Source organism: Xenopus tropicalis, chromosome 3, assembly GCF_000004195.4.
Source record: "Xenopus tropicalis strain Nigerian chromosome 3, UCB_Xtro_10.0, whole genome shotgun sequence".
NCBI lineage: Eukaryota > Metazoa > Chordata > Amphibia > Anura > Pipidae > Xenopus > Xenopus tropicalis.
The window spans coordinates 48,473,087-48,497,602 of record NC_030679.2 but is presented as its reverse complement, the minus strand read 5'-3'; the positions used below and the strand labels follow the sequence as shown (position 1 = coordinate 48,497,602).

The window sequence follows — 24,516 nt, the reverse complement described above, 5'->3', positions numbered from 1 at the left end:
ATTATATTTTAGTATGACATAGACATTGATATTTTAAAGACAATTTGGAATTGGTTTTTATTTTTTATATTTTGTGATTTTTCAGTAATGTGGCTTTTTGTTTGGTTTTTTTTTTGCAGCTCTCCAGTTTGGCAGTTCAGTAGCTATCTGGTTGCTTGGGTCTTGTTTGCTTTAGCAACCAGGCAGCGGTTTGAATGATGAATAGGAGAGGGACTAAAAAGAAAGATAAGGTGACCCCCATTTGAAAGCTGGAAAAATGGAAGAAAGGCAAATAATTAATAAACTATGAAAAATAAATAATGAAGATCAATTGCAAGGTTGCTAGGAATAGGGCATTCTCTAACATACTAAATGTTAACTTAAAGGTTACGTACTAACCTGTTAACTTAATGAATCTGCCCTAGCAAATAGAGAAAGTCCACTTATAAAATGACCATGTATTTATTTATTGCAAATCTCAACCTACATCAAAGATGTCTTGTGCTGTGTTTTTTCATTCTAATTTACATAATTATTTTGTTATGACTTCTCAGTGTCATTGGGACAAATTTTATCTTCCACTGTTTTTTTGTGCATATGCAAGTCAATTCTTTGTTGCCTTCGTGGGCTACGTTACTAAGTTTCCTGGCCTTCTGATGTAGGGGCAGGGGTGGCCATATGCTGGCACCCCAATTATATGTTCTTTTATTATTATATAGACATCCAGTCCAGTCTGTTGTGTTCAGGAAAGCCTTGAAGAATCAATATTTGCGATCTGCCCCAAAAAGCTTTAGAAAGTACAGGATAAGTGAGTATATGCATTTAGTTTATTTTACAGTGTTTTAGCTATTGATACTGTCCTGTCCTTAAATACAGTGGTGTGAAAAACTATTTGCCCCCTTCCTGATTTCTTATTCTTTTGCATGTTTGTCACACAAAATGTTTCTGATCATCAAACACATTTAACTATTAGTCAAAGATAACACAAGTAAACACAAAATGCAGTTTTTAAATGAGGGTTTTTATTATTTAGGGAGAAAAAAAATCCAAACCTACATGGCCCTGTGTGAAAAAGTAATTGCCCCCTGAACCTAATAACTGGTTGGGCCACCCTTAGCAGCAATAACTGCAATCAAGCGTTTGCGATAACTTGCAACGAGTCTTTTACAGCGCTCTGGAGGAATTTTGGCCCACTCATCTTTGCAGAATTGTTGTAATTCAGCTTTATTTGAGGGTTTTCTAGCATGAACTGCCTTTTTAAGGTCATGCCACAACATCTCAATAGGATTCAGGTCAGGACTTTGACTAGGCCACTCCAAAGTCTTCATTTTGTTTTTCTTCAGCCATTCAGAGGTGGATTTGCTGGTGTGTTTTGGGTCATTGTCCTGCTGCAGCACCCAAGATCGCTTCAGCTTGAGTTGACGAACAGATGGCCGGACATTCTCCTTCAGGATTTTTTGGTAGACAGTAGAATTCATGGTTCCATCTATCACAGCAAGCCTTCCAGGTCTTGAAGCAGCAAAACAACCCCAGACCATCACACTACCACCACCATATTTTACTGTTGGTATGATGTTCTTTTTCTGAAATGCTGTGTTACTTTTACGCCACATGTAACGGGACACGCACCTTCCAAAAAGTTCAACTTTTGTCTCGTCGGTCCACAAGGTATTTTCCCAAAAGTCTTGGCAATCATTAAGATGTTTTTTAGCAAAATTGAGACGAGCCATAATGTTCTTTTTGCTTAAAAGTGGTTTGCCCCTTGGAAATCTGCCATGCGGGCCATTTTTGCCCAGTCTCTTTCTTATGGTGGAGTCGTGAACACTGACCTTAATTGAGGCAAGTGAGGCCTGCAGTTCTTTAGATGTTGTCCTGGGGTCTTTTGTGGCCTCTCGGATGAGTTGTCTCTGCGCTCTTGGGGTAATTTTGGTCGGCCGGCCACTCCTGGGAAGGTTCACCACTGTTCCATGTTTTTGCCATTTGTGGATAATGGCTCTCACTGTGGTTCGCTGGAGTCCCAAAGCTTTAGAAATGGCTTTATAACCTTTACCAGACTGATAGATCTCAATTACTTTTGTTCTCATTTGTTCCTCAATTTCTTTGGATCTTGGCATGATGTCTAGCTTTTGAGGTGCTTTTGGTCTACTTCTCTGTGTCAGGTAGCTCCTATTTAAGTGATTTCTTGATTGAAACAGGTGTAGCAGTAATCAGGCCTGGGGGTGACTACAGAAATTGAACTCAGGTGTGATAAACCACAGTTAAGTTATTTTTTAACAAGGGGGGCAATCACTTTTTCACACAGGGCCATGTAGATTTGGAATTTTTTTTCGCCCTTAATAACGTAAACCTTCATTTAAAAACTGCATTTTGTGTTCAATTATGTTATCTTTGACTAATAGTTAACGGTTTTTGAGGAGCAGAAACATTTAAGTGTGACAAACATGCAAAAGAATAAGAAATCAGGAAGGGGGCAAATAGTTTTTCACACCACTGTATATCTAGCCATCTGTTTCACACAGTTTTGTAGCCTATTGAGTGAACCTTATTGATGAAATGTCTGGAAGCATGCCACAGATTGACATAGTTAGTGCATTAAAATGCCATACTGCAGAAGCATAGTATACATTCATATATACTCACACTATGCTTACTCACTCAATATGCCCAACAGACTTTCCTATTTGTAACAGGAGTTGAGCCTCTATCTCTGAACCTACATGAGGGGGTCTCACGTAAATGAATTTGCTTGACACCATCTGTAAAAAGCTCAGCCCATAAGACTTCAGCCCTCTCATTTACACCATAACCTCTTCCTTTACTCAGGATTTCCAATCATGCTTAAAGGAGAAAGAAAGTTAAAAATCACTGGGGTTTTCCCCGGGCTGGTGCTCCCATTAGCAGAAAACCGCCCAGCCTGGGGTAGGTGCAAGCCAGAGATCCATTTCCTTCTTCATTCTTTGTGCCACTTGCGCATGTTCAGTAGAGTGAAAAGCCAAACTTTAACAAGAAAGCTGCCTTTTTCACTCAACTTCTCATGTGAGAGGATCGCTGGCTCACAGCTACCCTAGGCTGCAATTTTCTTCCAACAGGAGCACTAGCTCGGGGTAAAAGGTAAGCGATTACAATCACTGGGGTGTGCCTAACATTTGGCATCCCCTAGTGATTTTTACCTTTACTTCTCCTTTAACATTCAAAAACATTTCAAAAACAAAGAAAACCAAAAGTGCCATATAATGGTACTCAAACTATTTTATTTGCTGCTAGATGTGATTAAGCACACATTTCAGCCCTTTTACTTGGGCCTTAAAACACCAATACCCTCCATGTGCCCATCCATATACAGTGTTAAATATAGGCCTGGATTTGTGGCGAGTGAAATTTTGAAATTTTGCTCCCATACGGAGCAATGGCGACCTCTCCCCCCCCGCAGAATGGGGGCAGCCTTCTGGCACCGAAGTTGAAATCCAGTGCTGGTTAAATATACACATTAATTAAATATTTAAAAAAACAAAACAATATTAAAGCTGACAAGGTAGAGTGGAAGGAACAATCAGCTTTTTCCCCACTATCCTCTATTTGTGTACACATGGTTGGAGGGGATTGTATCTTTCTCATGAGACTATAGGCCTTAACAATAGAGAGAATATCCTGGTGTGACAAGCCAAACAATTCCTATAAGACTTGTGGGAAGATAAAGAGAGTAGCCATCTTTCTTTCTCCTGACAAGTTCCTTGAAAGGATCATGGTTGGAAACTGACAAGCAGGTGGCACTGTTGTAACAATTCATTCATATTAACAGTATACATTCCTCTTAATATCTTTGAATCTTGAAAAATAATACATAATGACTGTATAGTGCAAAAGTGCATAGAACAGCACTCATCAATTTTACATTCATTTATTTTAAAGCTTTACTTATCTGATAACCCAACACGATTTTTTAGAGACTTTTTCAAATGTCTGTGCCTAATGCAGTGTGGAATGTTGGAGCCCAACAGCATGCTGGCTCTGTGACAGATATCACATTTTACATTGTTTGTAATCACAACCTAAAGACAATCCTGAAAAGCCTGGTTGCCTCCCTGCTTGAAGTTGCAAGGTGGCAACCCAAGCTTCCGTGCATATAACTATTGATGTGCAGTTCATATTAATTAGAACATGCACAAAGAATTGATTTGTATATAGTGGTACTTGTGCACTCAGCACTCTACAGCAGAATTTTACATTATTTTACATTATTATCACAAAAATAAATATAATTACAATTTTACGATATTTTAAAACTAGAAATGCCCTTTTAAACATTTTTTCATCTCATTCTCTGTTCCTACTCCTAATAAAATTCTCTACCTTTATTTTGTAACAATATATAGATTTACAGATACAGTACGGTTTGTGCTGCCTTTATTAAGCTCATGGTATCTTTGTGGGTTCCTGCCATTCTTTTATGCAGTGTTTGGGCATCAGTTTTTGCTTTGTTGATACACCCATAGCACTTTGCTTATTAATACACAAGTTTTTTGCTTCAGGTGTTTTCAAATTCAAATTCTTTCATATCCTTGCTAATTAATCTAACTAATCTAATGCAATGATACAGCTGCTGAGCAATAATTAATAAACCGCTTTCAACAGATAAAAATGCTTTAATTAATTCTCCTTTATTTTTTATCTTGGAAAAAAACATTTATGTGCCAAGAGAAGGACTGGAGAATATTCATCTGACTTCCTAAATGTAAGATAAATTGTGCATCGTTACTGACATCAGAATAAAAATTTCTGTACTTGAAAATGTTATATTGTGTACCTAGTTTAGTTATGATGAAAAATATTTTATTTGACAGTTACATATTGTATCAACATGAATGAGGGTATTTCCTGATACTTGTATGTGGTTGCCTCTACTACATTCCTGGAAATAAAACCCACATGTCTCTCACATTAAAGTGTGCTGTGGGGCCGATTCACTAGAAGCCGAAAAAACAAGTGTTATTTTTTGCATGCGTTAAAAATATTATCACTTCTTATATTTGTAGAATTAATGATCGATCCACAAAAAAGACACTTGTCTGAATTAAGAAGCAATTTTATTGTCGTTATTTATCTTGCAATGACATAATTTTAAGCGATATTTTAAAGCATGCAATATATTTATGCGTTATTTTGTAGCACGCTATATTAGCGCACGCTATTACACACGTAACCGTTACTTTCTGAAAACTACTGTTCTGAAAATGACCATTTCTCTGAAAACTGGAGGACGCATCACTCTAGGGCGAACACATACTTGATTCTCTTCTTCAGATTCCAGAAAAAATCTGACTGCAAACTCCATCTTGTCACCACAGACAATCACCAGCTGCAATTTTGTTTAGTAACTCCTACTCCTGGGAGGCGTTACGTTTCACAGTAATTATTGACACATTTTATGCTTTTAACGCTTAAAATATGTCTGTGAATTATGCGTTAGTATTATTTTTATTAGATAATTACTGCAATGAGATGGACATAACGCTTTGTGATAATTGCGGTTTTGGCGCATGAGTAGTAACGTATGCAAAATGACTTTGATGAATCGGTACTTAATTAACGAACACTTTTTAATGCATAAAACTATGCGTTAAGCGTTAACGACCTTTAGTGAATCGGCCCTTTTGTCTATATGAATTTTGTGGTCACAATCTCATTGCCCCCCATTTAATGGTTTCAGTTGTTTAATAAATCAGATGAAAGTGAGTGTAGGACTGGCCAGACCAGGTATGACTTTAATGTAGTTTGATTAGCTGCTGTGGACAATGTAGATTTCCAGTTTTATGGGATAATGCACTGCTTAGGGCAATGACATACATAGCCATTGCAAAGTTCTTGTTGCAGCTCTGCTTGTGGGTTACAAAACACCCAGAATTTCCTCCCCAATCATAGTACAGAGAATAAAAATCATTTGGATTTATACAGTTTGTTTGCAGATCAATTATCTCTCATTAAAGCTGACTGCAAGTTTTAAATAAAACCTTTCCAAGACAGCATTAAGGCTACTTCACAGTTTTAATCTGTATATTGGTCTGAATATATATCTGTATATTTTGCAAATGAGAAGTAGATTTTAGGAGACAGTGACAATGTCTGCTAAAATTTAGGAATGTACTGAATACAGAAACTTCCGTTAAGGATTTGGTCAAAGTGAATGCAAATCATAAAATAGAATTTAAGAGTCCCCGAGGAGTTCCATGACCTGTATAAAAGCACAAGGCTAAAGGCCAAGGGTCAGGGTGCTTTTACATGCCATGGAACTGTAAGGTAATAGCAGTATTGGGGAGCTCAACCCTCTGTTAACTTAGAGGATGCAACCCTCTGTTAACTTAGAAGATGCAAGCCGTGAAAAAAATGTGTTTTATTTGCCCAAGTACATATAAACAAGCAAAGAGCAACGTTTCGGACCGAAACGTTGCTCTTTGCTTGTTTATATGTAGTTGGGCAAATAAAACACATTTTTTTCACGGCTTGCATCTTCAGTGTGCTACTGGATATTTTTTGCTGATGGAACTGTAAGGTGACTTCTAATACAGGTATAGGACCCATTATCCAGAATGCTCGGGACCAAGGGTATTCCGGATAAGGGGTCTTTCCGTAATTTGGATCTCCATACCTTAAGAGTACTAAAAAATCAATAAAACATTAATTAAACCCAATAGGATTGTTTTGCATCCAATAAGGATTATTTATATCTTAGTTGGAATCAATTACAAGGTTCTGTTTTATTTCTACATAGAAAAAGAAAATCAGTTTTAAAATTCTGAATTATTTGATTAAAATGGAGTCTATGGGAGATGGGCATTCCGTAATTCGGAGCTTTCTGGATAACGGGTTTCCGGATAAGGGGTCCGACACCTGTATCCTTATATTTTGCAGCAGTACATTATTTATTATAATTCAAACATTTTAGTGAGTCATGTGACAAAAATTACATCACTGAGCACTGATTATAAGTGATGACATCACCAAGCACCGTATATAAGGATATAGTTTACAGGATTTTCAGGGCTCTTGTGTATTATATTAGGTTATTGCTTTCACAGGAATAAATGCAGATCTTACCACTCTTTCGAATTCTCTCTTCCAAGACATCCGTATGCCTCTCCAGCAACTTTCTGTTAAAGAGCTCCGCTGAGCGAAGGAACATTGCTTCCACTGCAGAACCTTTCAGAAGAGCGATCTGATCTTCATGGTCTAATGTCTGAAAACCTAAGTGTAAAATGAGGGAATACAATCACGTACTATACAGTGACAGTATACAGTTACATTTATAATGAAGAAAAATATACCTGGTAACTTTTTGGTGAATTCAACGAGTATTTGAACATGTCTTGTAGCCATCTCTGTGAGGAAAACAAAGTTGTCATCACTGCCCATGTCTTCCTGCAACTAAACAAAGTGTTAAAGTGAAGTGTTGTTAAAAAGTTTTCATTGCAGCCATTTTACATATAGAAGAACAACCGTAGGAACATATTATTCAGTCTATAATCCTTCTCTGCTTGTAACCTGTTGTGTTTACAGGGATTCTGTCATGATTTTTATGGTGTACTTTTTACTTATAAATTACATTGTTTCCATAGCAAATAATTCAGTCTACCATTTCAAATTTTATTCTTGAACCTGCAAGTATATGAGGGTCATTTACTGAGACCCCAGACACACGTGCATTTAAAAGGCTCTTGCATGTAGGGTACCGCTGCACTCTGCACCTCTCAGCATATAAAAAATTGTTGCAAGCATTAGCCTGCCCACCTGTGCACCATGACTTGTGCATCTGAATGGCACACATGTTATGTGCCGGGAGTGGGGGATGTCTAGGCATGCCCCACCCATCCCTCATGAATAGAGCACTGTAAAAATAATTGGTGTTTTTCTTGTTGGAGCAGAGTGGCCTGTTACAATACATCTGTGTGCAAAGTGCAAACACAGACTGTGCCCCCTTTTTTCACTTTGCACCCTGGTTTGAACATTGTAAATGATGCCTTATATCTATACTTTGATCTGATATTGCTGGCTCCTCCTCCTGTCAACTCATTCCTACTCCTGCTAAGATCATTCCTCTCATAATCAACAACTCTTCTTTTTTCTACATAACTCACACTATGGGGCTGATTTATAAGCATTCATCAGTGCACACATCGCATATTTCTTATCCTATGCAAAAAGGAATGTCACGTATTCTTAGCTAGGTTAGACTTACCTCATTCTAGTTACATTTTATACAATATTCTCTGCCTTTAACCTTGCATGAGCAAAAGCCGAGACGAGAAGAATGTACATTGTCTTATTATTGCCTTTTTAAAGGGATGTCCAATTATATTAGGTTCTGTGAGTTTATTATATTGTTACCTAGTGCTGGGTAGCGTGTTTTCAACGTTGAGATTATCTCAAAATCCTTGGAGACAATCTTATCACCTTCATCATCAAGAGATTACATATCTTATCACCCACTAATATTCATGTCTTTCCTTGAAATAAGACTTTTATAGTGTCCTTATTCTGGGCTCCGTATTGAGATATGGATCAGTATTACACTTCTATCTTTGATCATTATCTTTGTGACCTCTGTAATTACTAACAAGCCTCAAATAACACTTTGGTAGTATTTAGTGCAACGCTAGGATTTTTTGAGTACTAAACATAGCACACCACCAAAGGGCAACTTCAAGGTTCCCTATACCTTTCAGATAAAAGCAAATTTTTGGATCTGTGAGACCAATTCATCCACAAGATCCTAGGATCACAATTACCCCTGTTCTGACATTGTTCATAGTATATGTTAAGAATTTAGTTTCATTTAGTTTCATTTGGCTGTGTCAACATAAATAACCCCTAATAAACTTGAGTGTCATAATAGCAAGGAGCAGGAGGATTATGATTATTATTTTATGTTTATTACAACAAGGACATTTTCTTAGAAAACTTTCCATGTGCAAAATGCATGAGGTTTTATGTAACGGTAGATGAGGATTTAACAAGTGTTCATTTTTAGAGGAAGGTGGCATAATATCTTTGCAACACTGGTATCAAAAGAATCAGCAACTGTAAGCTGACTTGTAAGCCAATGGGTTCCCAATTAGCCTTGTCACAACAGATAATTGCTGCTCCTAGTGTAACCAGTAACAAGGGACATTTCTTTACATTTTTAGCCTGTCTGGGCCAGGGGTAAAAATAGTTTTAATCACCTATACAGACAATCATGATGTGATATGCTAACTAGATGCCTTATACTCCAAATTATGTGCTGGGGCTTTTCACCCCATTTGTGCCAGATGTAATATTGCATGCCCTCTTAAGGCTCTGGCACACGGGGAGATTAGTCACCCGCGACAAATCTCTCTGTTCGCGGGCGACTAATCTCCCCAAAATGCCATCCCACCGGCGAAAATGTAAATTGCCGGTGGGATGGCATACGTGGTGGCGCGATTTCAGTAAAATCGCGGAAGTTGCCTTGAGAGGAAACTTCTGCGATTTCACTGAAATCACGCCGCTGCGTATGCCATCCCACCGGCGATTTACATTTTCGCCGGTGGGATGGCATTTCGGGGAGATCAGTCGCCTGTGAACAGGGAGATTTGTCCCGGGCGACTAATCTACCTGTGTGCCAGAGCCCTTATAATGGGACATTACTATGTCTACACATAGTAACCAATTAGCCTGTGCTATTATTCTGCAACTAACCAATGTACTTAGACTCTGAAGGTGCGTAGTCTTTAGTAACCCATATGTCGGCTGAGCAATGGCTGATAAGATTGTATATACCGCACACTGATGACATCACAGGGAGTGGGCTGGACACCAATTTACATAACCAAGTGGCTATTTTAGGTTGTGGGATCCTGGTGTGTTTGGGATGTCTTGAGAAAGGTCCTCTTAGCAGTACCGAAACGTTGACAAACTAATAAAAACTTTTTCACGCTTTCGTAAGTCCTATAAGTGTTCTATTTTGTCATGCATTATTCATTGCAAAAAGATCAATTGTGTATTAAAAAATGCATGAACAGCCAACATTAAGTTTCGGTCCCCATCGGGACCTTTCTTGTATATATATATATATATATATATATATATATATATAAAAGTTCATAGGTAGACAGGTGCACACTGGGAACCTTTAAAAATACTTTTATTGATTTAATACATTACAGACCACAGAACTTGTATTCAAATGCTCATTTGGCTGTTCATGCATTTTTTAAAACACAATTGATTTTTTTGCAATAAACTCGGTGTTGCTGGTCTTTTTCTCAAAAAAAAAAAAAATATATATATATATAGTAAACCAAGTCACCAAGTAGTTTCTTGACCATATAAAAACACAAGGATGAAGGCTGAGTGCTTTTATACAGGTCATGGAACTCCAAGGGGAATTTTAATATCCTTATATATTTATGACAGGTGGTTTAGACTTCATCTTACAATTAATCTTGTAGCCAGACTCTGCGGCAGCCGATTTTTTACATGTGAATCCATGACATACTGGAGAAGGTTCATCTGTTCTTGTGTAAGTTCTGTGTTCTCCTGCACCAATGCATAATAAGCAGTCAAAGTTAAGAAATTACTATACACCTAATGGACCCATATTACATTGAGACACAACTGAATGATAACACTGGAGTATGGGCTCACATAAGAATAATAAAATACTTGCGTCTTACAAAAATTGAATTATATGGACTATTTCCCTGAAATAGCGGAAACTTCCGCAATTTCAGTGAAATCGCGCAGCTGCGTATGCCATCCCACCGGCGATTTACATTTTGACCGGTTGGATGGCATTTATGGGAGATTAGTCGCCTGCAAACAGGGAGATTTGTCAGATTTTGCCATGTGCCAGAGCCCTAATGTTAAGGTGGCCATACACGGGCCGACTATAGCTGCCGATATCGGTCCCTTGGACCGATTCGGCAGCTAATCGGCCCGTGTATGGGGAGAGCAGAGCGGCCTGGCCGACCGATATCTGGCCTGAAATTGGCCAGATCTCGATCGGCCAGGTTAGAAAATCTGGTCGGATCGGGGACCGCATCGGCTCGTTGATGCGGTCCCCGATCCGACTGCCCCATTGCCGCCCACATAATCCGATCGTCTGGCCCCAGGGCCAGACGATCGGATTATTATTTTTTTTACCTAAATGGTCCCCGATATCGCCCACCCGTAGGTGGGGATATCGGGGGAAGATACGCTCACTTGGCGACATCGCCAAGCGAGCAGATCTGCTCGTGTATGGCCACCTTAACAGTAACTGCTCCATACATATATATATGGAGATACCATCTTGTTAACTACTGACTGGAATGTATTTCTTCAAAAACTGCCAACAATCAGCCTAATCCCTGTGTAAATATATACATAGTAGCGCTGGTACTTATAAAACCTGTTCCACCACCAGGTGACTGATTTACTACAGTACGTGATCCTTACCTATATTTACAAGCTTGTATTCAGGATATGATTTTTTTCTGAGGAGGGGCAACATATACATTGCTACTCCATATTTTCATTTTATTGGAGACAAAGATAAAGCGCATATATAAGTGTCACATGAAAATTGCACAGGCTGGAAATTTTATTTATTTAGGTGCAAATATATACATATTTTAGCTTTGTTTCCCTTTATTTTTGCCTGTGACATACACAAGAGTTGCTAGCTATTCAGGTCAGTACATCTTGCAAATAGCAAATAGCCTCTAATTTGTTCTTGGTTTAATTATACCTAGTATAGGGAAATGCATATGCTACACACAGGGACCTATTTATAAAGCAAACGGAAGAATTTAGAATTTTTGTCAAAATAATTTTCCTGTTTTTAAAACAATTCTTGATTAGGGACATAACTACAACTATTCTTCACCTTGCCTTGTTTATAATAAATCTCAACATCCTCATAAAAACTTTCTTTGGAGTGAAAGTAGTCCCTTATATTTTAATGCAGTGATAATCTGGTTGCAATACCATCAAAACAATGATATTTCAATTACATTTACTGCAATTTTTTGGGGTCAGGCTTTTTGTCGCTGAAAATCTGAGTTAGCTGTGTAAAACAACTTGACTTTTCTGCAATTTATTGTGCAACAAAACCGCAACAATCCCAAGTACTAAAATATGCTGTCTAAAACCTGTCGAGATCATATAGAAGTCAATGGCAGATGTCCCTTTTACAATTGGAAGATCTTTCTTTGCTTCCTGGTTTTAGAGGTTTTCTGCTTTTTTTAATGCTGGTTTTTGTGCAACAATACAAAAAAGTTGTGGTTATTGTGTGACAAGTGAAAAAGTTGCATTTTATCAACTTTTTTTCAGTCAGGATTTTTCAGTTTGGATCTTTTCATAAATGACTGCAGTTCGTGGAAATTAGTTTTTTCATGGTTTCAAACAAATATAAATCTGAAAAAAGTTTTAATAACCCCCTCCTACAGCAAAGCATGTTGGGTGTTCTATCTCATAATTAGATGGAAAACACCACTAGGCATTTTGTACGCCATTTAATTTTGCTACTTGACTGAGAAATACTTTTTTTTAAAAGGGCAGAAATGGGGTGTACCTGGTTTGTTTTAGTGGTAGATGTCACTTGTTTTGTTTCATGTCCATCAATGTCTTCCTGAAATGACTTCTCAGACTGAGGCTTTGCATGTTTCCTAAGCCGTTTTGACTTACATTGTATTTCTGTTAACAAACCTAAAATAGTAATCAGTGATATATAAAGAGAACAGAGGCCCCTATCATATAGTGCTCACAGTTTCAGTGGATGGATTACATTCAAGCACACAGATGTGTGAAAGTGCTGCCATATACAAAGGTTAGGCCCTTAAAGTGAAACCAACACTAAAAAACTACTCTTCAAAATATACATTTACACGAAAAATTACCTGCTTAGACCTGCTTTTGTAAGTAATTGTTACTTGAAGTTCCTAAACCTGACTGTTTTGCCAACCTGACTGTCCCTTGGTAAAAATGCAGATACCAAATACTATAGAGCAGTGCTGTCCAGCTGCTGTGGTACCTACGTGGTGGAGGGTTGATAATGGAAGTCTCTTTTGACCCTTTCTTTTAAACCACACCCACTTACAACCACAGCCTTGTTATCTCAAGAGCTTTTAAGACTTTACCCACATTAATGGTGGTAGCACAGTAAAAACCCAAAAGTTTGGTGCTCACTGGAATAATATCCCCTATCACTCATATGTGAAGGAAGTTTGTGTCAGTTGTCATATTAAGAGTATGGCACACACAGGCAGCATGTGGCAGGCAGAGTATGACACATACAGGCAGCATAGGGCAGGGAGAGTATAGTTACATAGTAGTTACATAGTAACTACTATGGCACATACAGGCAGCATAGGGCAGGCAGAATATGTCACACACAGGCAGCTAGGGCACACAGAGTATGGCACACACAGGCAACATAGGGCAGGCAGAGTATGGCATACACTAGCAGCATAGGGCAGGCAGAGTATGGCACATAGGCAGCATAGGTCAGGCAGAGTATGGCATGCACACAGGCAGCATAGGAGGCAGAGTATGGCACACACAGGCAGCATGGGGCAGGAAGAGTATGGCACACAGGCAGCATAGGGCAGGCAGAGTATGGCACACACAGGCAGCATAGGGCAGGCAGAGTATGACACAATAGACAGAGTAGGGCAGGCAGAGTACAGCACACACAGGCAGAGCAGGGCAGGCAGAGTATGACACACACAGGCAGAGCAGGGCAGGCAGAGTATGGCACACACGCAGCATATAGCAGGCAGATTATAGCACACACAGGCAGCATGTAGCAGGCAGATTATGGCACACACGGGCAGCATAGGGCAGGCAGAGTATGGCACACACAGGCAGCATGTGGCAGGCAGAGTATGGTACACACACAGGCAGGGTAGAGCAGGGCAGGCAAAGTAGAGAAGGAGACAGGGAAAACCATCATGACTTAACAAGTAACTGATCTGAGGTGTGAACAATGCAGGGGGGCAGTTTACCAGTACTGATACGGGGGCCAAATAACGGCAGGGCATGGGCCAGATGTGGCCCGCAGGTGCCAGTTGGACAGCACTGCTATAGAGTACTATAAAGAGTCTCAGCTATAAATGTAAATGGTGTCAAACATTTCCTGTGATTAAGTGTGGAGACAAAACATTGTTATATTATAAAATGCCAAGATTTGGATCCAATTGCCTCTTATTTGAAACAATGGAAATAGAATGAGGTATGGCAAAAGTGACTAAATATGGGGGAAAATGTGGATTTATTCAGTAACTGGATTAATTTCATATAAAATGTTTAAGTTTTTTGTGGGGAAAGGAGGGATATACCACAGTTCATTTGTTTATCTCTTTCCATTTTTGTCCTTTCTAATTCTTGCCCACCCCTTCCTTCTTCATTAAGACATTTTATTAAAAATAAAAAAACAAGAATTCTGGAGGTATGTAAGGACAGGAAAGAGCAAGAACAGGTTCAGGAAACTCCCAACTTCCAGACCAATTTCAAATACCAACACTGCCCTACCCAAGTCTCCTTCAGTCTTGACCTGGGCTCTGTCCCACATAATAAATCACATATTTAGCTAGGTTTTCTAAATGGTGCATACATTGATCTCTATTGAATTAGCAGGACTTGTCTAATTCTAGCACAATGATAATTTATTATGGGTGATTTTTATGTTTTAGAAGGTCAAATTCATAGCTCTGATATAAATCTCAAAATCACTGCTCTGCTCCTATAATTTTAGTGGCTCACATTGCCTGATCTGCTGTCCTATTAATACACCTAGGTATGACTAGTAAATTGATTATTATTTGATTTACTGTGCACTTACATTCAGCCAGCATTCCCATCTGTTTACACTTGCGCAGTCGGCACTCTTGGCATTTTCTCCTCATGTACATGTCCATTTCACAGTTCCCACCATTTTTGCACTTATAAACTGCATTCTTAGTAATACTCCTTCGGAAGAAACCTGCAAACCAAAGAGTTTTGGATTTACAAGATGAAAATTGTGTCTGATGTTTTCTATCCCATTATGGGTTAATTAACCCAAGTGATATACAATTCAATAAATAGGAGTAATATATCTGAAGCATTGTGTAAAGGTAAAGTGCTGTGTATAATATTATTATTATTATTTCATCCACTGTCTATGCAACAATAGATTACCTCTCCCCTTCATTTACCCATTCTTTGCTATATGACCATTGAGTAAGCATTAACATTTGTTAACCCTGAGATATAATTATTTATTCATAGTTACATAGTTACATAGGATTGAAAAAAGACCAGTGTCCATCAAGTTCAACCCATCCAAGTAAACCCAGCACACCTAACCCACACCTACCAATCTATACACAACATACATACATATATGTTTTATAATATACCATGATGCATAAATTGTGCTTTATTGTTATCCAATTGCATTGAGTCCAGGTACCACAGCCTGGCCATCTAGCGACACCATAAGTGTCCAATACCAAAAAAGATACTATGTTAAATGGCATATAATTCTCAAGCTGTTCACTTGTTAACCTAATGCATGTTACTGAATGTTTTTGATAACTTTTTTTAATGAATGCACAGTAACCAATCATTTTGTCAGGACGACCACCATGCAAGGAAGTAGTATTTTCTGCAAAAGGATTACAAATTTAACAGTTCTAATGAATCTCACAGTGAATATATTCTGACCCTGGCAACCAAATAAAAAATCATTAACCTGCAGTAAAGTTTTTATCATGGTCTTTGTTCTCCATGTTTGTAATAAGCCTTAAATAGAAAATAGAAAACCTGACTTTTTCATACATTGCTTAGGATACCATTATGGCTATGGCATATACATTCACAGTGTTTTGTCTATCACAATCCTTAAATAAACCATTTATGTGATTAAAATATGTTTAACTACTGCCAGGCACTTTACATTGTAGTAAAGAACAGTAGATACGGCCTACCATTTCAAGTACTGCAGAAATCATGATTATCCCCATTCTTGTTCAGTGCTTGCCTCACACTTTCCAGAACAATAGGTACTTTAGTCCACAAAGCAACACTCACTAATTTAAGTTACTTCTTACTTCATGGATTTACTTCTTTAACACCACCTGCCAACCTTGACTGGTCTACAAGCACTAATGCCAATATTGACTTTTAATTGGCTGCTTTCTCTGTGATTGATACATAGCAGTTGTTTTCATTTTTGGAAAAGCCAATTCCCAACCCATTGCTGTTTTGTAGATTTATCATGGTTCTGGAGTACAACAGCTAATGTTTTAGACCAGATTTGCGCTACCACATGTTACTTAATCTGTTTATTTACCCAAATCTGCTTGTTTTAAAAGGGTGCCAAGTCTGTGTATCTTTTCCAGATTTATTGATGAGCCAAATTGGATTAATATGATCGTTCAGCCTTGGGCTAATGATCTAATCACATGGAGGCCTGTAGGTTCTGTGGATTCTGACAAATGCCAGAGGGGCTGTTGTAAGATTCCAAAGACAGTCACTATTTTGTGGGCTAGTGGTGTGCTTTTTGGGCCTATTTTCCCATGCTATGTAACATTTTTTTTACAAGTAAAATCCATAAACTGTGATTATCATTATATATTCTTTTGTAGACATATATAGGTAAACGATAAAGACCCCAGTAGTGACTTTTCTAGTCTATACGATATACAGGATACCTGCAACATTAAGGGTCATCCACACCTCTAGCTGAAAATCCATAGTCTTGATGATTGAATAGCTAATGATCAGTAAGGAATAATATTCCACCAAGAACTGATAATCTGCTTGATAATTGAGCTCAAGGAATTGTATTAGGGCCGCGACTAATCTCCCCAAAATGCCATCCCACTGGCAACTCAAGGCAACTTCCCCGATTTCGGGAAATCGTGGCACCGTGCATGCCATCCCACTGGCGATTTACATTCTAGCCGGTGGGATGGCATTTCGGGGAGATAAGTCGCCCGCGACAAGGGAGATTTGTCGCGCAGTGACTAATCTCCCCGTCTGCCACGGCCCTTACTTTTTGTGCATGTAACGATCAGTTGATCTAGGCATACAAATAAATGGAAACAACTGCTGAGTCAGTTTTTGTTGTTGTTAAAAGCACATTAAGTACAACCACATCAGTTCATATACTATGGCGTCCAGAGGTGCACTTTGAACTTTATTCACTGTGCTCATATCTTACCCAGCAGCACTGAAATCTCCTCTTATCTGTTCCACAATTGCTAGTACATAGTGTACAGCACTCTGCAAATATTTATAAATCAAAGTAGCTGTTTCCAGCGCAACATAAATAATGCAGTGATCGGAACTACTGCTGTCACACTTTACAGGAGAAAGCACAAAAAAGTCACAATCAGTGGTCCTCTCTACCTCTTGTGTTGGTTATTGGTTGTTTTTGTATGTGCTTTTGCATGTTTAATATTCAAGTCTGCAAGATTTTAGAAGTATGTGCTAATAGTAATAATAATATCAGGGCTAATTTACTACATTTCACAGTGCAACTACTATTGCAACCAATTAAAACATTGCATTAATTATTATTAAAAATAAAATTCCTTCTCTTCCACACATTTCTTGTAACGGTATAACTGCATGTAGTGAATAAAAAAGGCCCCATTATTGTCACAATTACCACTCCCCAATTTTAATAATTTATTTTCTACGCTGGTATTAAAAGCATTTTGTGGCATATGGGTTACGGGTACAGTAAATGTTTGAATTTGGTGGGATGGTGCTTTTACTTTTGATTATGCCAATATCAAACTACTGTTTTTGATTAAATCATATTTCTGTGGACTCAAAACCTTTTTTTTATGTTGAGTACTTTTGTCCTCTTAACACAAGGACCATGTCTACATAAATACTGCTAGTTTGTTGTTAAAACAGGAAAGAAATAGGAGACTGTAGAAAAATGCATGGCTTAAGATGGTCACATATATACTGATATAGTTGGGCAGTTTGGTTGTAATCAGACTTACAACCAACTGAAATGCATGTATAGAATATATAGTGACCGTATTTGTAGGTGACATACTTGTTAAAGTTCATTACTCCAGAAAAAAATCATTACTACAAAAAAATTCCACACAGTGGTGGAGTGGGTAGAGTGTAATGCCATGAACTTAGTCCACAGTAGCAGTTAAAGTGATTATAGATTAGAGGCTGTCAGTTCAGGCTAATCAGATATGGAAATGGATTTAGATATAATAGTAGATTGCAAGTTTGGTAGCAGAGCTTATTGGCAGACCAATATTATGTATGGGGGTACAGTTTTGACTACTCTTTAATTAAAAACAGAGAAAGAGGCAGACTAAAAGGCAATCAGATGAATTAAGGATATAGGCATACCAGTAAATGTCTATCAAATTCATGTAGTTTATTTAGTTAGTTTGTTAGGAAATACTGGCTTAATGTAAGTAAATCCCTAGTTTCAGCCAGCAATATCCTGGGGTAGCCAACTGTCCCCAGGGAAAGGATAGAATGACAGTGCCAAAGAGCCAAATTTCAAGGTTTTTTTATCAGAACATTTTGGCTTAAATGCAGAGCAAGAGTGTCACAAAAGACAGACAAGCAGACACAACTGAGGAACCAGCTAATGCAGGGTTCCTTTTTAATAGATCCAGTCCTAATAATATAACTACTGATGTGTGGGTCATTTAGGAGGAAATTCAAAAGGGACTTGAACATGTTAAGGTAAACAAAGGTTCAGGACTGGATGGTATTCATCCCAGGGTATTAAACGAGCTTAGCTCTGTAATTGCCTCTTCACTACAATTTTTAGGATTCTTTGAGGTCTGACATAGTGCAGAGAAACAGGTGATACATCTGTGGTAAAAAAAAAAGGGATCCCATTGTCAACCTGAAAACTACAGGACTGTTAATCTGATATCAGTAGTAAGAAAGCTTTTGGAAGGGGTAATAAGGGAGAGGGTACAGTACATGAATACATTGCAAATCACAGTACTATGAGTTTGTGCCAGCATGGTTTATGTGTAACAGATCTTGCCAGACTAATTTAATTTTATGACGAGGTTAGCAGGAACCTTGACTCTGGGCTGGCAGGGGATGTCATCTACTTGGACGTTGCTGAAGCATTTCAGGAATATTGGCTAGGAACAAAAATTGGTGGCAAATGAAACTTTTTCTAACTGGACCAGTGTTGTTAGTGGAGTAAGGGTCTGGTCCTTTGCTTTTTAACGTGTTTATTAATGACCTGGAGGTGGGCATTGAAAGTACTGTTTATATTTTTGCTGATGATATAGGTATAGGATGTATTATCCAGAATGCACGGGACCTGGGGTTTTCCGGTTAAGGGATGTTTCTGTAATTTGGTCATCTTAAAAATAATTTAAACATTAATTAGGATTGTTTTGCCTCTAAAAATTATTAATTATATCTTAGTTAGGATCAAGTACAAGATACTGCCTTATTATTACAGAGAAAAGGGGAAATAATTTTAAAATTAAAAATCTGAATTATTTGCTTATAATGGAGTCCATGGGAGATGGCCTTCCTGTAATTTGGAGCTTTCTGGATAACTGATCCTATAAATGTACTAAATTGTGCAAAACTATAAGTTCCATGCAGGATGCTGCCACTTTGCAAAGCGATTTGACAAAACTGGAAATCTGGGCAGCAAAATGCAGATTGAGGTTCAACCAGACCCGGATTTGTGGAGAGGCCACAATGGCCCAGGCCTAGGGCAGCACAAATTTGGGGGCAGCATGCCGTGCCGCCGCACCAAAGTATTGGCATTTTTCTCCCATACGGAGCAATGGGATCTCCCCACTGCTCCGTATGCGATCTTCAACTTTTGGGGGTGTGCGCGCACGGATGTGGTGGGGGGTGTGATGAATGGGGCTGGCCTAGGGGCGCCCAGATTAGAAATCCAGCATTGGGTTCAACGTTGAAAATTGTAAATAGTTTGGTAGAAATAATATAAATGCACACTAATGTGCTGGGGGAATCATTAATTGAAAAGGATCTGGGGATTCTTGTAGATAATAAATCTAATTCCAGGCAGTGTCATTCTGTGGCTACTAAAGCAAATAAAGTGCTGTCTTGTATAAAAAAGGGCAGTTGCCCTTCAATAGCAATACATTTACAAATTGTAAACAGATTGTAAACAATTTAGACATTCAGTTAAGTTATTTTCGATGTCACGTAAGAAATTTTCATTCATTATGCAAAAAATCTTTTTTTGGGAGTAGATTCAATTCAGTAAAAATTATCTCACAGTTTATCACATGAAAACTCTACTGAAGTGTATGGAAAAAAACTAAATTAGCATGATTAGCATAATAATAATAATTAGTGATCATGGAAATCAAATCCAGAAAAAATGCTTGTCTTTTTGTAAAATTTGTCTTGCTGAAATTTAAGATTGAGGTCTTTTTGGGTTCAGACTTTTTTCAGTCAAACATTTGAGTGGGTCCCCTTTAGCTCAAAACAAGTTTACAGATATATAAAACCATGACAGTTGCTCTCCTATTATTGGAGTGAAATCCAGCCTATTTAATAAGCCTTCATCCCCACATTTTTTGGGAACTACTGGGCTAAATAATGGCAGGTTTTGCTGAGTATTGTCTAGTCACCCATGTTATGATTCCTATGTTTGTGTGCATTATACACAGTAAGAGAGAAGGGGATGACAAATTCCCTACCTCAATACCAGAATGAAAATATGGATATTTTAGCAAATGCAAAAGAAGCTGCTGTAAACTGTGTGCTTTATTGCTTTTGAAATGCCAGAGCGTGTTTTGAATGACAGTTGGTGCATACTTGTAATTACCTGTAAGTACTATTCATATACAGAATTATTCAAAAGAATACTCTTATTATTTATTTTTTTTCAAGTATTGGCTTGTTTGACATCCCTAACACCAGCCCTGTAGACATTAAAAACTAGAAATAATGAAAAATGACCAATGAACGAAACTGTAAAACCTTTTGCATTAATGCATTAAGTGCATTTTGTAGACTTGATTCCCTGTGCACCAATAAATATACCATTTACCTTTGCCCTACAGCACTGGGAATTATGTAATTGGATAAAAGGTCAAAGCAGATTATATTGCTCCAAAGGTGCTTTAAAAGCAAAGTGTATACAGGATCTCATAAATTCAGAGTGTTCCTTTATAAAACCTGTGTGATTATTCTAGCATTTACATTGCCAATGAAAAAGAAATCCTTCGGGCATCAAATGGGAAAAAAGCAATGCTTAAATGGTTACTTTAATATTTTACTTTTTAGAAATGAAACATTGGAGGCAAATAACTTTGGAATCTATCTTATTTGGATCTAATTGTTTTCTTACCTTTACATCCTTCACAAGTTAATGCATTGTAGTGATATCCTGATGCATTATCTCCACACACAACACACAGCTCGTCTCCTTTCACCCTTCCCACACGGGGACTGACTCTGTGCTTCTTTGTTGCTGGTAAACTTATTATATCAGTGTCTATTGAATATAGGTTCTCTGATGGGATTCTCTTTAGATCATAAATTCCATTGGCGCACCATTCCTCTGCATGTTGTGAGTAATAGTTTGAGTTCAAGTGGTATGGCGACGATGATGATGATGTCATTGACTGGTGGACAGAGGGATACTGGACATGGTTGTATGGAGAGGAGAATGAAGGGCCTTGTGAATCATGGTCAGAAGAGTTTGTGTGTACTGAATGAAGACCTGCGAAACAGATTATTAAGATTAATAAAAGGGAATGATAGGTTTCATTTTCCAATGAGACTGTATGGCCTTGGAGAATTAAAATATTTCATTCAAAAGTTTTGTTCTAAAAACAAATCTCTATAGTTTCTGGACATTGTGCTTCAATTTTATGGCTATTGTTACTTTTTATTCCTTATCTTTCTATCTATTTATTCAGTCCCTCTTATTAATATTACAGTATCTCATTTAAACCAGTGCCTGATTGCTAAGGTAAATAAGACTCTAGCAACCAGCTAGCTGAAAGTTTAAACTGGAGAGCTGGTGAAGAAAACGCTCAATAACTGAAAAGCCACAAAAAAAGAGAGAAAATCAATTGCAAATTATATCAGAATATCAAGTCTATGTCATACTTAAACTTAATTTAAAGGTGAACAGCCCCTTTACCCCTTGATAACATCTTGGCGAATGCTGGGATTTGTAGCCCAGCAGCATTTGGGTGGAGCAACACTGCTATGGAAAGTTTATGTGTAACAAGCAATATTAGGCAAGGCACACATACACCTCCCCTCATATTTAAATAGCAGGCTGGATTTTGTTAATAACTAACAAGCAGTAGGAAACCGGGGAAGTTTATGAATTATGAGAATCACTGCCTTGCCTACAGGGTGTAAATGTAAAGCTCAGCTGACAGTGCTGAAAAAACTTGTTTTCATCCAGAAAAACAGGAAATGGACCTGGAATTTTTGAGCATAAATACCAATTTATCAGTAATTCCCAGACCTACTTCAGAGTTTTAATTCAAATAACATCTTTTAAGACAGCCTTACGTGTTTAGTGCTTTGCACTTAGTCTTAGGCTTGTAATTTTTGTACTTTTATGCAATACATTGGAATGTTTAGTTAAGTGCAAGCCCCTATGCTACAACAATATTTTCTCTTGCATTTGCGCTTTAGAGAGCTTGGGATGAAAAGGGGTGTATTTCACAAATCACCCATAGCAGTGTTGCTCAAACTATGTAATGCTTGACAAGGATTAATTCATAATAAGCTTGTAGCCCAACAATCTTATGGATGAATTATTAAAACTACATTTACAGTATAAAGTTTCCACTTCTCCATGGTGATTTGACCTAGTTGAACCATAGTAAGCCATAGCAACTAATCAGTGCGTACTATTTAGTTGTCACTTAATAGAGCAAACATTTTATTGGCTGCTATGATTTTCCTACTGCTATTTTATTATATTGCCCCATGAAACAGAGCTTGGCTGCAATAATAAATGTTTATTTCAGGCACTACTTTCCTCTTGCCCTGCCCTTGTATAGAGTATAGCAGAACAATAAAATGATAGGCTAGATGTAATCTATAATTCCCAGTAACTATGATTAGCATGACAGATCTTTTTATCACTGATAGCTTCTGTCCAGCTAAAGAAAGTTGCCAGTAAAGCTTTATCAGCAAGTGAAGATCTGCTGTCTTGGGTTGTCTTGCTGGAAATTACATGGAGTTCTTTTTTAAACAGGGGATATATACCTTTAATTAATCCCCTCCACTGGCTGGTTTATTATCTTTTTGCTGAGCGACGGTATTCAGAGACATGGACCTCCTTTACACTAAACCATCCCCAACAAAGGTATAAATATAAGTGACTTCAAGAACTGTCAGGGTATATTACAGGCCTGCACTGCATTAGCTATTATTTATATAACACCTACACATTTACATAGTGCTTTACAGAGACACATTATTCCCACCAGTCATTTAATCTTCCTGCATGTTTTTGAGTATGGGAAAAAGGTTATGGCAGGTTTTTATATCCTTTAAATATGTGTACTGTTATAAAGTATATGTATGTTCTATACCTTACAATTAAAACTTTCTTTTGTATGTTGCTACTACAGAGACCACGAGAGTTCCGTAACATGTTATATGTTGTTCTCTATGGTATTTTTGCTAACCTCTGTAGCACATTTGGTAAGAATTTTCAGGTCAATGTAATGTCTTAAAGGAAAACTAAAGCTTAACAAAGAAGTAGGGCAGAAATGGTTTACATTATGTTTTGGGCTTCTGTACCAGCCCAAGGCAACCACAGCCCTTTAGCAGGGAAGATATGTGCCTCCAAAGATGCCCCAGTAGTCCCCCATCTTGTTTTCTGCTGATTTACTGCACATGCTCTGTGCTGCTGTCACTTACTGAGCATAGGGACTGACTCACCATATACAATATATACAATATAAAAGTCACAGTACAAGGCTTTCAGATTCTCATTACATGGCAGCTCTAAAACCAGAAAATCAGAATTTAATAATTAGTCCTGTGGCATCAGTTTCTATGACTTGCAAACCACATTTTCTGTTGCTAATTTGTGACAACCCCTAAGCTCGGCTTTTCAACAGCTGCTCAGAACACACTGAACATGTGGAGTGTCACTGACAAAATTCAAAATGGTGAATTCCCTGTGCAGGGAACTGTAAGGGCCTGGATCATTACTGTTGTAGAGATGCTAGGCTGGTGCAGTACATTCAGTGTATGAAATACTCAATTTCTACCCCATATTGGTCTTAGGGTTTAGTTCTCCTTTAAATGGGCAGGCTCCCATGAAAGAAATGTGTAGATCAGCAGTCATGAAAATGTTGCTAGCAGGAGGCATTGCTCCTTCTGTAAGGTCTGTTGAGTAAATAAATGGCCTACCTACTGTATACAGACAGCATCACATTATTATCAGGATAATTTATAAAAGCAAGCAATTGTTCCTTTGCTCCTCTTTACATGTTGTCCCAAGAATTGATACCTAAGACACAGCTCTCTGTTCTCTGATTTGCACCCCACTCTGAATGCAAATGT

The 24,516-nt window shown here is 38.0% G+C and overlaps 1 protein-coding gene across 2 annotated transcripts in view; it reads right to left on the bottom strand.

Annotated features, from left to right (window-relative positions):
* Positions 1 to 24,516, bottom strand: part of nr1h4 (nuclear receptor subfamily 1 group H member 4) — a 43,723-nt gene that overhangs the window by 5,695 nt on the left and 13,512 nt on the right. For both annotated transcript variants that reach the window (XM_002936845.5, XM_031898855.1), the window contains 6 exons: positions 21,317 to 21,691; positions 14,816 to 14,956; positions 12,548 to 12,681; positions 10,429 to 10,530; positions 7,299 to 7,398; positions 7,072 to 7,218 (listed from right to left, as the gene is read on the bottom strand). In XM_002936845.5, the coding sequence (XP_002936891.3) occupies positions 7,072 to 7,218; positions 7,299 to 7,398; positions 10,429 to 10,530; positions 12,548 to 12,681; positions 14,816 to 14,956; positions 21,317 to 21,691 (999 nt within the window). The remainder of the gene's footprint in view (positions 1 to 7,071; positions 7,219 to 7,298; positions 7,399 to 10,428; positions 10,531 to 12,547; positions 12,682 to 14,815; positions 14,957 to 21,316; positions 21,692 to 24,516) is intronic.